General features: G+C 37.6%; 1 protein-coding gene across 1 annotated transcript; it reads left to right on the forward strand.

Annotated features, from left to right (window-relative positions):
• The first annotated feature begins 10,475 nt into the window (after positions 1-10,475).
• LOC115412057 (protein GVQW3-like) lies at positions 10,476-12,064 on the forward strand. The gene is made up of 2 exons (XM_030124355.1): positions 10,476-10,832; positions 11,870-12,064. Exons 1-2 carry the CDS (start codon positions 10,476-10,478, stop codon positions 12,062-12,064), a joined length of 552 nt encoding a protein of 183 aa, XP_029980215.1.
• Positions 12,065-16,986: the final 4,922 nt, after the last annotated feature.

Here is a 16,986-nt window from a genome sequence, read left to right on the forward strand (position 1 = left end):
ATTTCTAAATATGAAAGACTTACTAAGTAAATCACATTTATGCTGAGAGTCAATTTGTGTTATGACTGTGTTGAAACTGCTATTATATAATCCACAAATGACTAAATACGAGTCATCTTTAGTCATAGGTTAAAACTGTTTTTGACCAGTTTTATTACATATGTTGCATATATTTCTTGGTATTAATTAAAGATAATCCAGAACTGAGAGTATGTTGTCATTGTATCTCTTAATCTGACACACTCGATGGCCATTCCTGACCTCAGTTTTCTACTTTCTAACTTAATATTTGGTATTTCCACTCATTAATTAGTCCCATTTCATATTCAACCATATTAGACTGGGTGAAAACTCAGTGCTGCCCCTAGAGGCCTGGAGCACTTCCGTTGTGTGTGAGTGGATATGCAGTGTTTTCTTCTTGCATTTGTTTTACTTTCTGCAGCACTCTTTTCTTCGAGCACGTTTCCGTATTTGCAGCACTTTTCTGTTTTTGCTGCACATTTGTGTATTTGCAGCACTTTCCTCTAGCATTTGTTTTCTTGTATGCAGTGTGTTCCTTTAATATGCAAGTCATTTCTGTATATGAAGCACGTTTACACCTGTTGGCCATCGTAGAGATTATCGGTGACTGCAACAAAGTCAGGAAGCTGATTTGTCATTAGGCCTAATCATGCAATGCACGAGTGCACACGGTCCACACTCAACCTGTTATCATCCTGTCTCACTGTAGTGTTGCTGTTGTTTTGATGTGAGCAACAGTGTAGTATTAAAAATTCAGACTGCCTTTGGTTGTTTTTAACATTTACTTGTTCTTTTACTTTCAATACCTGCATAGATTTATTTGATTACTTGATATACTTAAGTACTGTAAATACTAGATACTTAAAGACTTTAACTTGAGTAACAGTTCAGTTGGTGACTTGAATTTCTACCAAAGTCATTTTTTGGTAGGGTACTTGTACTTCTACTCAGATGTGACTTTCCAGTGCTTTGTACAACACTGGTCTACACTTTCTGCTTTGTCCAAAAAACACACAATCAGTCTGTATGTTGGACTAAGGCTACATCCAGATGACAATGCTCATGGTATTTTATTTTTGTAGATTCTAAAAGTTTTGTGTCCATACATTTATCGTTTCAAGAAATATCTGCATCAAAGTGGAGAATGGGAAAACTGGGTTAAAAGGGTGTAATACATATGCCACACCTATATGTGGCGCTGTACACAAACACAGACAGAGCCACAACATAATGCAGTGAGCATGTGCATGAGGTCCTTCCTCAACGTCTGGAGTATTCTTCTTCTGGTCAAGTGGTACTGTGACAGTGGTTCCCAACCTTTTTAGGCTCGTGACCCCATTTTAACATCACAAATTTCTGGTGACCCCAGACATTCAAAACAGAGACATTTTTTTGCTAAAATTAATTTGGTTTTGAACATGTAATAGTTTGCTATACTATGTTGCAAATAAACGTTAATTTTAGATGACATTTAGGCTATATAATGTATATTATTATGGACAGAGGCAGAAAAGCCAGGTGTAGATTACTGTACAAAATGAGAATTTTGTTTTCCTTGGTCAGGATATGTACAGTCAGTCCAGCTTGCAAGGCTGACAATTAATATTGAACAAACAATAACTCAAACTATGAATTATGAAAGAGCTGCAGCATCTGAAACTGACCACAATGAACATTTGAAAGATAAACAGTACCATGGTGCTTCAGTTTCAGCTTCACAGTTTGTCATGTCTTTAATGTATTGTGATTATCTCTGTCAACTCACCATATATTTGTTATTAGTAGGTTTATTTTTAATGTTTATCAATTACTAGAAATTTCAGGGGACCCCATTTGAATTCCAGGCAACCCCACATGGAGTCTCGACCCCAAGGTTGAAAAACACTGTACTATGGCATGATCGTTTCCAAAAAGTGGTGTTTTGCCAATCCATACAACAACGTGAGGGCAGAATTGCGAGATTTTTCCTTTCTGGGACCCGTTCCCCAAAAATACCATTTCAGGGCACCGACAACGCTGGTGTCATGTGGATGAAAGGCCGAAACGATATTAAACTTTTGCAGATTGACATAATTTCGTTGTTGTGTGTACTGGACATTAATCTTACACTTAGTTTACTTTATACAGACAATGTAAAATAGTGTGAATACCTGAGTATCCTTTGTCAGAAATATCCTATTGGCTGGTAGAATGCATTTCTTAAACTCCACCAAGACAGCCTGTCTTTCACATAAGTCATCTGGCCTCATGCTGTGATGATGATGCTGTGACATCCCTGCTGGAAGGTTTCCTGCTCAGAGTGTCACACTGCTGTGTCATCATTTGTATATGAGTCGCTGTGGAATGTGGACTCACTCATCAAAGACATTTTCCACCAACATGTGATGAAAATCAGTATCTGAACCATCTGGAAAAGTGGAACACCCAAGTGCCGATAATGAAGTAAAAAGTGAAATAAATCATGGCATACAAAAAAACAACTATGTGAAATAATCCAGACAATATGTCCACAGTATCTCTGGGAATAGGTCACCTCCAGATGTTACATCAGTTTCTACAGTATAACTTCTCTTTTTACATTTTATTGCAGGTTTCATAGAGGTATTTTCTTGTCACCTACTGTGCTGGAGTGTGGACCAAGAGTTATTGTCCTTTTAAAGTGGTTTGGATCCTCTGAAGTGAGGATGTCCTTACTGAGTGTAGTCAGTGTATTAGGTTTATTTGTAGTGTTTTGATTTGTTGTAAATATGTCTAAACTGTTCTCTTGGTCAGGTCACTCATTGAGATTAAAAATATTTTTAATCTCAATGAGGATCAAAGATATATATAGACAGGTCCATAAGTATGTGTGTAGGGGTATTCAGTCCAGTCCTATCCTGCATGTTTTAGATATATCCCTCTTCCAACACACCTGGAAGCCATTACAACATGATCAGGTTTCGGCAGATTGATGATGATCTGTTCATTAACTGAACCAGGTGTGCTGGAAGAGGGTAATGTCTAAAACGTACAGGATACAGGCCTGTAGGACTGGATTTGAACACCCCTGGGACAACATTTAAAAATGGTTGTAATTCTTAAATGATTAATGTAATATTTAACTAAACCGCTTGAATTAAGCATTGCACTGCTATGAACCAGGGGCTCATTTCTGCAATCAATCACTAGTTCCTTAACCCCAACACAATATGCATTATCCCATTTCTGGGCTAGTTAGTTACAGGTCTGCGCTCGCCCATTTCCGTTTTCCAGGGCTGATTTTAATAGTTCATGGGCCAAGACCAGATATTTGGGATATTGGTACCACCCAAGGGTGCAAATTCTAGTGATGCATTTTGAAATGGCCTATATCTATAGATAATATTTTGCTATGATAGCCATTCCAGAGTAGTAGCTTAGTCATACCTACACGGGTTGGACAAAATAATGGAAACACCTTCACCTCAAGATGATAATGCCCCAATCCATACAGCTAGAATTGTTAAAGAATGGCATGAGGAACATTCTAATGAAGTTGAGCATCTCGTATGGCCGGCACAGTCCCCAGACCTCAACATTATTGAGCATTTATGGTCAGTTTTAGAGATTCAAGTAAGACGTCGATTTCCACCGCCATCGTCTCTAAAAGAGTTGGAGGGTATTCTAACTGAAGAATGGCTTAAAATTCCTTTGGAAACAATTCACAAGTTGTATGAATCAATACCTCGGAGAATTGAGGCTGTAATTGCCGCAAAAGGCGGACCTACACCATATTAAATTATATTTTGTTGATTTTTTAAGGTGTTTCCATTATTTTGTCCAACCCCTGTATCAGCCATTGAATAAACCCACTGTTATAGTCCATGGGCCAGGCCAGGTAGTGGTACCACCAAAGGGGGCAAAACCTTTGTGGTGCCATTTTGTTAGTAGGACATATATATGTGTATTAAACCATGATAGCCTTTCCAAATGAGTAGCTTGGTCATGATTATATGGAACCTCTTTTTTTCCAAAAAATGTATCATTACACTTAATGGCGCATGGTGGTATTTATGAATTATTCCACCTTTTCCTGTAAAAATGCTAGTGGAATTGGTCCAAGATAAGGTTGTGACATTACATTATGCTTCTACTTTGCAGATTTTATCGGAAGATGTTACAATTGATTGTTTCTTTCAGAAAATAGTATATGTGTTTTAATTCCATTTGAGCACTGCATCCGAGGCAAGTAAATATCGATGTTTATTTTTTAAGACTTAGTCAAGACATAGTTAAGATTGAAATAAGTGAAGTGATGATAAATTCTCTTTTCATACAGAGCAAATGAAAGCAAATGAAAGTTCTGGAGTTCTGGAGTGATCACAACAAAGACAGCAGTTTAATAATGACACAACTATGGAGCAGAAAACGAACGTACCATTTAATTTCATACATAAGAGCACATGTTATAGTGCCAATCCCAATGCAAACAGACAAGAAAGTAACACATAAGGTATTTTGGTGTCTTTGCAGGTCTGGATGCTAAGGCCTAACTGAAAATGGACTCAGGGATGAGTGGCACAGCAGCCAAGCACCTTAAATGCCTGATCCACTCTGGAGAAGAAGATGAAGACTCGCAAATGATATAATCATGACTAAGCTACTCATTTGGAAAGGCTATCATGGTTTAATACACATATATATGTCCTACTAACAAAATGGCACCACAAAGGTATTGCCCCCTTTGGTGGTACCACTACCTGGCCTGGCCCATGGACTATAACACAGACCTTGGAGGTTAGGGTTAGAATGAGGATATATTCTGGTAGCTTCAATTCACTTCAATTCTGTCATGTATTTCCTTTGAAATGTTACTTACATTTGAAAAAGAAGATTTTTAACAGAAATTTGACAGTATCTTTGATGATATCATATTTTCCCCCTGGACATTTTGCCCCGACAAAAACGAATTTACTGTGTGAGGATTGATCCGCTCACTGAATTTTATTCCCTGCATCGATTTATGGATTGCTATAGATTACTTCAGGACATAGTGCAGCAGAGGACAGAGTGGGTGTGGCTTTGAGAGATGAATGAATGAGAGCGGTATGGGGGCGGAGCCAGTGAACCGGAGTGTGTGTGTGTGTGTGTGTGTATGTGTGTGTGTGTGTGCGTGCGTGCGTGCGTGTGTGTGTGTGTGTGTGTGTGTGTGTGTGGTAATGAGGTATGAGTGAGTGGATGAGGGAACAGAGCAGAGTTCAGTTTTTCTATTCAGTCTGTTTGTCCAGCTGTTTGTTGTGGTTACAGCCAACAGTAACCATTTAATAAAGTCACCAGTGCAGAATAACTCGGGTCATCCTCAGACGTTCAGCCAGACACACGATATATGTGTGTAAATAGCCGATAATAATTCGTCATTCTAACCATAATGCTGACACATGAACTGAAACAGCGGGAGCGGAGGTGTTCACATTCATTCACTCACATATAGTTGCAAATAGTGAGCTAATGATGGTTTAGTGAATGCAACGAGCTCAGAAACAGATTTTGCGTTTACTAAGCCTTTGCATTCGCAGACCCATTGTTAGCTCGCTATTTGCAATGAAGGGTGCGCTAACGGGTGTGTTCACTATTTAACCTAGAAATGAGGCCCTGGGGAACTAAAAAACTGCCATTTTTGCTCATAAGAAAGACCTGCCTAAAGAAAATCAATAAGTCTATGCTTTATTTGGAATGTTTTTTACTTTGCCATTACACAACCCCATGTTTTGGTATTGCATTGTTTTCAACTTCCCCCGGTATTTCCATACATAAGCCATGGACATCACTAATAAAAGGCAAACTGTCTGTAACACTGATGACAAAAAGCCCAAACCTGCAAAAAAAAAAAAAAAAAAGATCAGATGTCAGCCTTTTATATGATTAAAAAAATACGGCATTGTACCCGTGGTGCATTGTACCCGTGGTGCCATTGTACCCATGGTGCATTTGTACCCGTGGTGCATTGTACCCGTGGTGCATTGTACCTGTGGTGCCATTGTACGATAGCATGCGAGGCTAAAAGCGCCCAGCATACCTCACAACATTTGAATATGGACATTAAATTGTGCATAATAAATAGTCAGGTAATGTTTGTATTCATTTGGGGAGTTTGGTGGTGATCAGGCGTGTGAAGGTCTGTAGTAAGGTCGGACTTGGTCCGAGGTGAGCAGGGACCCGGTCCGAGGTGAGCTGGAATGCGGTCCGAGGTGAGCTGGGACCCGGTCTGTGGTGAGCTTGGACCCGGTCCAAGGTGAGCAGGGACCCTGTTTGTGGTGAGCTCCGACCCAGTCCAAGGTGAGCTGGGAGCCGGTCTTTGGTGAGATGGGACCCTGTTAAAATCGCCCAGCATACCTCACAACATTTGAATACAGACATAAAAGTGTGCCTTGTAGATAGTCAGGTAATGTTTCTATTCATTTGACGAGTTTGGCGGGCCTGTGAAGGCTGAGGAAAACCCGTACAAATGCCCTCCTGTGCTGCAAAATTGATCGGACATCGATGGGACGCCGGGCGGATGGACACAGAATGTGCATTATATAGTAGGATTATTATGATGCATGTTTTATATGTGTTTCAACTTCTGAAGGCCTGGAAAAGCTTTTTAACCCTTACAGATCCAGTGCTACTTTTGTGGCAGTTTCTAAATGATTTTTTTTAAAGTGATTTATCACAATTTCTTACAACATTATCCTCTGGATTTTGCATTTTTCATTGAAAATCAGGTATTTTCCAATATTCAGTTCACTCATTACATAGATGGTCATAAAAACTCAGATTAAAGATGAGGGTTGTTGTACTAAAAAAACAGAGAAAACTAAAGAAAAAGTGACTTTTCAACAAAGATTTCAATAACTGATCACAAAAACAAGTGTCTCCACCTACTGTCATTGATCCAACTCCACTGGTTTACTGGTGAATCAATTTTGTAGAAGATGACGGTAGATGTTGATGTTTACATGTTCACTATGGAAAAATAAAGGAAGGTCTGCACAACCTGTGAGCTCCCAAAAGGATCCTGCACACCTCTAATTTTGGATGTGCGTGTCATTTACCTTTTTTCATGTTCACTATGGAGCCTGTGAATGTTCAGATGGGTCATATCTGATGACCATGAAAAGATGACAAAATGCATTTTACCTCTATTTTTGACATGATTTGATAGAATTATTGGATCAACAGGTATTTAACATTTTAGATCAGTAGATGCTTTGGTCAGTGGGGGATGTTTGGGTCATTTTGGGTTAAAATCTGTTATATATAAAGTCTACAGGCAGAGTGAGAGGGCAGGTAGAATGCCAGCGTGCATACTGTTATCTCTAATAAGCTGAAATGGCTTTATTGGGAAACTGACTCCACATTCAACAGAAGTCAAGGAAATGTGAGGATGGCAAGAGGCGAGCATCTCAGAAACCTTATTAACACAGTAGTAATTTACAGAACTACCATTAATACACTGAGGCCCAGACAATGAGAGTGAATCCATGCAGATTAATATGAAAATAATTATTGACAAGTATTTCCTTGCAGACAGATATTCAACACCCTGTTGCTTAGGTCTGAAATAAAATAAATAAATAAAAACAATTAAATAAATGGCACTGTGCTGCTGCTGCTGCTGCTTAACTTGTTTGACAGATAAAAGCTGCACAGTGAAAAGTTGACCATGAAATAAAAATTGTGGAGTCTATTGTGAAATAAAAGGCAATATTTTGACAAAGGATGTTTTGAAATAAAAACCACTGAAAGAAATAAATCTGCCATAAGTTTTCTCTTTGTGAAAATAAATATGGTGAAAGAAATGCAAAGCAGTATTCAATAACTGTTCATAACAACTGTATTTATTTCACCATGGTCACATCAGCCTTTTTGGCTTTATTTATCTATAAAGTTAGGGATTTCATGCTTTTTTTATTTGCTGACATAACTCCTTAGATACAGATGGAGAAAAAGAAAAATCACATTTAGCACAATATGGTCATTTTTAACGATAAAGACCCAGTACTACTTTTGTGTCAGTTCCCAAATGAATTTTTTTCTCTCTGTTTAACCTTTCTTATGTGATTTACCAGCATTTATTGCAATAGTCTCCTCTATATTTTGTGTTTTTTCAGTAAAAACAGGTATTTTCCTATAGTTAATTCACTGATCATGTAGATGTTGATTAAAGCTCAGGTTAAAGTTGAGGGTTATTATATCAGAAACAGAGAAAACTGAAGAAAGTGACTTTTTCAGCAAAATCTGTCATTAGCTGTGTCTCCATCCACTGCCATTGATCTAACTCCATGGATTTTACTGGTGAATCAGTGTTGTAGAAGATGACGGTGTTTCCATGGTAACTACAGAGCCTTTGAGCATCCAAACGGGTCATATCTGATGACCATTAAAAGATGACAAACTTTATTTTACACCAATTATTTACATGTATTGATAGAATTAGTGGATCAACAGGTATTAAGCATCTACTTTTATGGGTTAAGTAAATATAATGATGCTGCCTTTAGATTTTTTGACTTTATTGGCAGCTAAAGTAAAGGAAACAAAATAATTCCAGAGACATTTGCCAGTTTTTAAGGAAAATGTGTTATCCTTGTGACAAATGTTTACAGTAGACTGACCATTACTTGCACTTACAGCCTTTTTTGTCATAATATATAGACTAACCTGAGGATCAAAATGAAAGAATTCCTGTAGTGAATTATAGTCTGACCTGTAATTCACCTACAGTCAGTCTGCTATAGAGTGATCTCCCCTCTACTGTCCCTCCTAATTGGGAATTCAACAGTCAGCAAAATAAATTGTGCGCATTTTTTCCCATGAAGAAGAGAAGATGATTGGTAGCCATCAGGTATTTGGCTGCTTTGTTTAAAGGGGGATTCCGGTCATTACTGGGCTTGACTAATTAGTGGAGCCGGCTTGGCTTCATTAAACAACATTCTTTAAAACCCAACGCCCCGACTCCGTACGAAGGAATTTGGAATTTTAAGGACTGGGATGGAGATGGAGGAGATGAGATGTCACGGTAACTAACCAAAGACAATGGTTGCAGCTTTTATCTTGGCGGTTGTGAGGCCTTTGGAGAAACACAATGTTAGTGGTTCATATTTGTGAAGAAGCAATAATGATTTGTGGTCTCTGTGTCTGATTCCTGGACCAACTGTAAAGCAAGCTGCCGCTGCATAGAGGGTCAGGAAGGAGGGCAACGTCCTCGCAAGAGTTACTCAGTCAGCAATGTGGACCTGGTGAGACCTGCACACTAAACAGTACCAACCTCAGCTCACTCTATGCAGGTAAACTGTGCACTTGGCATCATTGCAACAAGCTAATATTAATCTTAAAATATCAATCTTTTCTTATAATGAGCTATTTTCTTACAATGTACAATTATTACCTCCGCCAAGGAACGACAGAAGTTATGTTTTCATCTGGGTTTGTCTGTTTGTTTGTTTGTCTGTTAGCAAGATAACTTAAAAAGTTATCGACAAATTTTGATGAAGTTTTCAGGAAATGTTGATACTGGCACAAGGAACAGAAAATGATAAAATTTTAGTGGTGATTGGGGGGGGGGGACTGATCTGCCTTGGCGGAGGTCTGCGCTCTCTGAGTGCTTTTCTAGTTATAGGTAGAATTTCATTGATTCCTTGGGCAGGGAAATGATATAACGTATATGGCCCTCACCAAGGCGCAAGACACACACACACACACACACACACTAACTATATATGTATATAGTCAGTCATATACATATACAAGGGAGAGTCAAAAAGTTCTCAGGTGAGTGCTGTGTCACTGAGGATGAAACTTGGATCCACAAGTTTGACCCAGATTCAGTCAAATTAATCAAATTGTGGCATCCAAAATGAGCACCTAGACCTGTGAAAACTCAAGTCAGAGAGGTCTGTTAAATAATAAGAAAAGAAACGTTTTATTACTTTGTCGGACAAACTTTCTATATACACTATGACAAGTCATTCATCTTCTGAATCTCCTGAGAGGGGCGGGGGGTGCTGGAGCCTGTCCCAGTTACCATTAGGTGAAGGCAGGGTACATCCTGGACATGTCGCCAGTTCATCGCAGGGCTGACATATAAAGAGATGAACAACCAATCACTCACATTCACACCTCAGGGAAATTTAGATAAACCAGCTAACTTATTACATGCATGGGAATGGTGAGATAGAGCCGAAATACTGGAGAGGATACCACGCAAACTCCACACAGAAAGGTCTGCCCTTGTTGGCTGGTGTTATATGAGGTGTGATAAAAAAGAAACGAGACCGTGGCAGCCATGCTCATAACTCAATGCCTATTGGCTAACCGGTTATTTCACTGTGTTTTGCAACTTCTCGCCAATAGTTTGCTGTAATATTGTTCACTTTCTTCTGTTTCAGGCTTTTGTGTAACATAGTGCTGTTGGGCCTTGTCACGCAACTTTGTATAGCACAGTGGTAACAAACATGGAGCGAAGAATTAATTTGAGATTCCTTGTTAAGTTGGGGAGGAGCCCAACAGAGTGTCTAAAACTTCTCCGTGAGGCTTACGGAGAAGATGCAATGTCGCAACCGCAAGTCTTTGAGGGGCACAAATGCTTCAAGAGAGGCCGCGAGGAGGTGGACGATGACCCCAAGTCAGGACGGCCTTCCATGACGAAGACAGATGAGAACAGTGAGAGAGTAAAGAAGCTGGTGCGAAGTGACCGCAGATTGACAGTGAGGATGATGGCAGAACAGCTCAGCCTGAACAGGGAGTCATTGCATACCATCTTAAAGGAGGAGCTGGGGATGCGAAAGGTGTGTGCCAAGATGGTGCCCAAGGTTTTGTTGGATGACCAGACAATTTTACGTAAAAGACGTAAAAGAATGAAATAAATCAGGTTAACCTTTATACAGTACTTGCAGGAAGACATTGGAATATTGGGGAGAAATCCAGGTGTGTTATTTGTATTTCTCACATCAGATTACTGTTGTTATCTGATCAAAACGTATCAGAGTATCCTGTTCACATGATCACATAAATAATCTGACAACTCCAGAAATCAGATAAGGATCAGAGTATTGGTGTGCATGTAAACAGGCTCTATGTATTAATAGCTCTTTCTAACTGAATAATTCTTATTTTAGTTGATTATACATGAAAACATGACTATGAATAGTATATTGCATTAGTGTAATTAGATCACACCCTTTGTTATTTCCACAGCAGGTTTTATATTATAGACTCAGTGTGATGGCTTGCTGTTTTTCCCAATCACATGTCAGAAACCATCAACGTTTAGGTTCACATTGACCCGTGACATATGTATGAGCTCTGCCTCAGACACAGACTGTTATAGCTTATACTTTGTACTGGAGCGAATTATGATTGCATCTGAATTTCCCAAATATCTTCATCGATGAGTGTCTGCATGTGTGACTCTGCGATGCCTCCACCTTTCCCCACATAGCAGCAACTTAATCCCTAACTAGTGGAGACTTACCCCAGGCTCTCCATTCAGACTCCCAGTCCCCTCTCCACTCCGCGACCTCTGACCCTGGAGGATAATTGATAATGAACAGAGGAAGGAGGAAGAAGGGAAGGAGGAGGAGGAGGAAGAGGAAGAGGAGGAGGCACAGTGACCATTAAAATTCTCTGTGGTTTCTTGTGATTCTAGATGAATTTGAAGAAAAAAAAAGAAAAAAAGGAGAGGGAAAAACAATAAAACAAACGGGAAAAAAACAGAAGAGTTCCAAAGAACAGCAATAAAACAATGAAAAACTAATGCAACCAAAGATATCAAACCAACCAGTAGAAGTGTTTTTGAGTTTCTTACATATATGTGGTCTATTAAAGTTACTTCTAGTATCTCTGTCAGGATGACTTTTGTGACTTACTGGGCCTCACCTCCGTGCCCTACTTCCCCTGGGGCTCCTGGGTCCTGTGGGCAGGCAGGCGTGGAGGGATTAGAGGGGATGCTGGTGTGTGGGGCCGGGCCAGGCTGCAACAACGCCAGCAGCGCTGTGAGCCGGTGTCGCCAGAGCGATCTGCCAGGTACGCCATGGCGGATTAGAGCCACTAGTGCTGGCACTGGGAGAGGGGCGACGTGAGGGTACGTGTCCCTCACAGACCTCACCTCGCCTGGGACACAAGCATGGGAACACCATGGGAAAAATGTTGGTGGTGTGAGGATTCTTAGAAATGCGTGGGGAAATACCATAAATATTCTCTCCTGGAGCAAAGAGGGAAAAACTAAAGCCACAGCCACGTACACTACATGGACAAAGTATGTGGACACTTTGATTCAGGTGTTTCTTTTCTACAGGGTCTGGGATACAAAACAATAATGACAAATGTCATAATATAGTTTTATAGTGGATGAATATCATTGCATTGGCATTGCTTGATTATTCTTGTCTAAATTGTTATCTTTGCTTCCAAAATGCCTCAATGTTGAGAGAAGCAATGTAATGTAGAGATTAAGTAAAACATTGATTTTCTTTTCTTCATGACTATCATTTTAAATGTTCTACCTTTAAATTTCTAAAGTATTTTTCGTGCTCTCACTGTAAATAATAATTTTCTACCACAACTAAACATCTATTTTCATCACATCTCACTCTGAAGAAAAATCTCCCATTAAACTTTGAGGAAATATTAATGTTTAGAAACTATAAAGACAAAAGTATTGGGACACATCATAGCTACAGCTGTGAGATGTCCAGTTCATGATGATTAATGATGATATAAACATCAATATTTCCTTAAAGTTTAATGGAAATTTTTTCTTCAAAGTGAGATGTGAAGAAAGTAGATGGTAAAGATAACAATTTAAACAAAACTAATCAATGCAATGCAATGATATTTATCACAATATAAAACTATCATTATATGTCATTATTGTTTTGTAACCCAGACCCCTGTTAGAACAGAAACACCTGAATTCAATATGTCCCAATACTTTTGTCTATATAGTGTACCTTCAACAGTTGATCTCAGAGGCTTTAATGAAGCTAAGTTAGTCTTCTGTGAAGTTCACTGTCGTTGCAGCAGTTTCTGCTTGTACTTTATGTTACAGTGGCACCCTCTGCTGCTTTGTTCTACAGACTGACAGCATTTCTTCAGTATTCAAACTGCAAACACATCTGCCCTGATACTGAATCGGAGTTCCCAGGCCACATGTCAGACATCAGTCATCTCATTGGTTTACTTTGTCACATGTTCACTACAGCCCTGTTAAAGTAACAAAAAAAAAAAAAACAAAAAAAAAAAAAAAGGGTGCACACCCAATTCTATTAACTAAAACGAAAACAACAACTTATCTAAATGACAAAACAGTGACCAAAGGTGGCAAAACTCCACTTTTTCTTTATTCCAATAGACAGAGAATGATAGTTTTAAAGGCTTTTAAGGCTCCATGATAACATTCTGTACACTGCCTTCTGTGGAGGGGACTCTGGTCAGTTTGTGAAAATACAGAGTTCTTCAGTGACTCAAACTGTGTCATCATCCCTCCTCTTACACCTCATGGGACCTAACTTCAGAAAAAATACAAACAGTAATCAATGGAAATATGAATCATTTAATCAAATAGAAGTTTAAAATGTGCCACCCATTTACACATATGATGTTTGTCTAATGTTCAAAATACAATTATACGTACCAAGAAAGTCATGGTTTGTGGCAAAGGCAGCAAAGAAATATTTAGTTTTGTGTTAAACAGGTCAATGGACTGCATCTCTAGCTCCTGTGCTACACGTCACCAACACCAAAACAACTCCTGCCTCACTACATTTTACCTGAACCTTCGAGACTGATGTTAGCAAAGTATTTAAAGAAGTGAAAATCACCACAGCCTGGTGACGCTGAAGCTGCAGAGACATCTACAACAGCTTCAGCAGCTCTGAACAGATTGTGGACAGAGAAAGTTCCAACATCACCACAACTGTCATGTGTGTCGTCTTCATATTATTGTATTTTCACAGTCTGATGCTTCAGTTTTACCACAAACTGTGACTTTCTTGGCTTGTAAAGTCATCTTAAACTGACAAACATCATACTTGTAAATGAATGGTGAATAATTCAAACAGGAAAAAAAAAAGACAATTCTTTGGCAATGGAAGAGGAGAGCTGTACAAATATTTTTCAGTTTAAGAGATTGTATAAGGAGGGAATAGAGAAGCTTTATAAAAACATGTAATGAAATAAATTTACTGATGGATTTTGGATTTGTTTATTTTCATTGACTATCATGTAAACGGTTTACTGTAATAGCTGTAATGACAACGTGTGTAAGCAGATGTTTTAAGAAAAGGGCAGGTATTATAAGTTTTCTTTATCTTCCTCCTTTGCAATAATTTAGATTGGAATGATTAAAGACATGAAATGAAAATAACTTGACTCTAGCCATTTTCTGTAAAAATGTTTGTTTGTTTTTTTTTTGTTTTGTTTTTTTAATATTCCTATGTCAGGTCCTATTCAGTGCTATTTCAGCTCTTCTACAGCAGCAACAACAGTGACTCCAAAAGAAATGTCATATAAAACTTCTCCACTTGGTGTACATACATTTTTACACCTAAATAATCTAAGAATGATTTAAGCTATTTGTTTTTACTATGTGTATTTGTTTTTCTTTCACTTTTTTGTTGTTGCCTACCAGTGGTTTTGTGATGTGATTTTAATTTATATGTGTTACATGTACACATTTATACTGTCTGCCAAATATAGGTGCAGTCATCTGTGGGACTTGGTATTAATTTTATGTTTTGTTTCAGGGCACCACTGAAAATCAGAGCTTGGTATCCACACTGCAAAAATCAAAATCTTACCAAGTGCATTTTTCTCATTTCTAGTCTAAATATCTCATCACACTTAAAATAAGACATAATCATCTAAAGAGTAACGTTTCAGTGAGATATAAGAACTTATTTTTATACAATAGATCTTGAAAATCTTATTTCACGAAATCTTAATTTTCACTTGTTCTATTGGCAGATTTTTTGCTTAATTCGATTCTTTCTTTCTTTCTTTCTTTCTTTTTTTTTCTTCTTTTTTTTTTGCTTAATTCAAGCAAAAAAAAAAAAAAATCTACCAATGGCACAAGTGAAAATTATCTTGGTAAGATTTCTTGACATAAGATTTTCAAGATCTATTGTCTAAAAATAAGCTCTTATATCTCACTGAAAAGTTATTCTTTAGGTGATGATGTTTTATTTAAAGTGTGATGAGATATTTTGTCTAGAAATGAGAAAATACACTTGGAAAGATTTAGATTTCTTCCAGTGCATTGGTTACATAAAACTTTGGTTGTATTCCTTATTGTGATCAAGAATGTTTGCATTGGTACATCAGTTCAAATGGTCTGGTATTTTATGCCCATCACCTTTAATTGAACTGTACAGAACAGATGAAGTTGTGGGATTACTAAGGGTTCCTAATGGTTTCTAATGGTTTCTAATGATTCTTTGCTGTAAACAAGTGAATGTCTCATGGTTTTACGTCATGCTGTTGACATTCATTTTGGTGCAGTCTACTGTATTTCTTTCAAAGATCAATAATACATATCTTTTTTTTATTATTATTATTATTTCTGCAGTAACTGATTTCTGTTGTTTGACACCATCTACTGGAATATTTCCTCAGTAATTCAATGGGACTTCAGCTTGAACATAACCCTATTTCCTCAGAACATTTAAGGATTGATGTATCGTGTCCTTATTGTGTTGCACATCTTGAACCTATTTGGTCTTTGTTGCTGCACTAAAACATTGTGGTGAGGGGTTTCTACATCTGCTAATGATTACCAGCTGATTTAACTTTTTTTTTTTTTTTTTTTATAGGGTTTTATGTTATGAATGAAAAACAAGCCCATGCAGTCAGTTTTGTCTTTGTGAGATCATTATTCACATTTTCACAAGGGCACATTTTACAATCAAAACTAAAACTAAGAAAATAATGGACTGGATTTATGTCTATTAAACTTTGTTCTTTGTTCCTTTTAATGATTACTTTCAAGTTTGTTTCATAAATTAATTACATGTATCGTTGTATTATTCCATACAATTTGATGTTGAGTGTTGTCTGGTTTTCTGAAGTTTGTGTGTTATTGATAAGTATGTTTATATTTACAATATTTTCTCAAGTCTGTGATAGAAAATGAAGATAATTAGGAGAACTGATTAAACAGTTTATTTGTGGAATAGAAATGAATGTTAATTAGAAATATTAATGACTCTGGCTCTCTTACAACTGAGTGGGAATCAGGATATATACAGTCGAGTAAAAAAAATATTAAACCATCAAAAGTCATCAAAAACAATGGTTATGCAGTCAAGTTCTAACTAACTCTTGTGTGTATCATGTGACTAAAACAGACAGAAAAGAAAACATGGAATGCCATAAAAGCACTGGTTTTGGCAGTACAATGCCATAGCTATTGTTGTAAGAACTGAAGTGATTTTGGTTTATTATCAAGAAAACCATGGGAAAAAGACTAGATATCAGCTCTGAAATTAAACTCTTATGAGCTATTTTTGTTGTTATCATTATATTTTATAATCATACAAAACAATTTTTCACATACAACATAACATGAAAGAAAATAATAGACAAAATACAGACACGACAGCTCCTTTAGGTCAGCAGCGGTATAGTATATATGATACATACACTCAACTAGCCCAAGTATCAATCATTTATGGTAAATAGATGCTTTTTGACTAACTCCTTGAATTTCATTTTCAGTTTTTTTGTGTGATGTGTTCTGGTAGTTTGTTCCATTCTTGCATAACTCTGTATATTACCATTCATTTCATTGCGTTTGTTCTTGATTTGGGTAGTGTAAAATTACCTCTGGTCACCTGCCTGGTTGCATAGCTATGTCTATCTGAACTAAAACAAACATTTTTGTTCAAGACAGATGTTTTTTTTGTTATAATAATATTTCTTAAGAAAACCAGTAGTGAATAAAGTAATTTTTTTTAACAGAGAGCCATA

Source organism: Sphaeramia orbicularis, chromosome 21 (genome assembly GCF_902148855.1).
Source record: "Sphaeramia orbicularis chromosome 21, fSphaOr1.1, whole genome shotgun sequence".
In the NCBI taxonomy this organism is placed as follows: Eukaryota; Metazoa; Chordata; class Actinopteri; order Kurtiformes; family Apogonidae; genus Sphaeramia; species Sphaeramia orbicularis.

Excerpts from the sequence above, each read along its gene's own strand:
- LOC115412057 (XM_030124355.1), top strand. The coding sequence starts at position 10,476 with ATGGAGCGAAGAATTAATTTGAGATTCCTTGTTAAGTTGGGGAGGAGC. Across the intron at positions 10,833-11,869 it reads GTGCCAAGATGGTGCCCAAG|GATGACTTTTGTGACTTACT; the intron begins GTTTTGTTGGAT and ends TATCTCTGTCAG.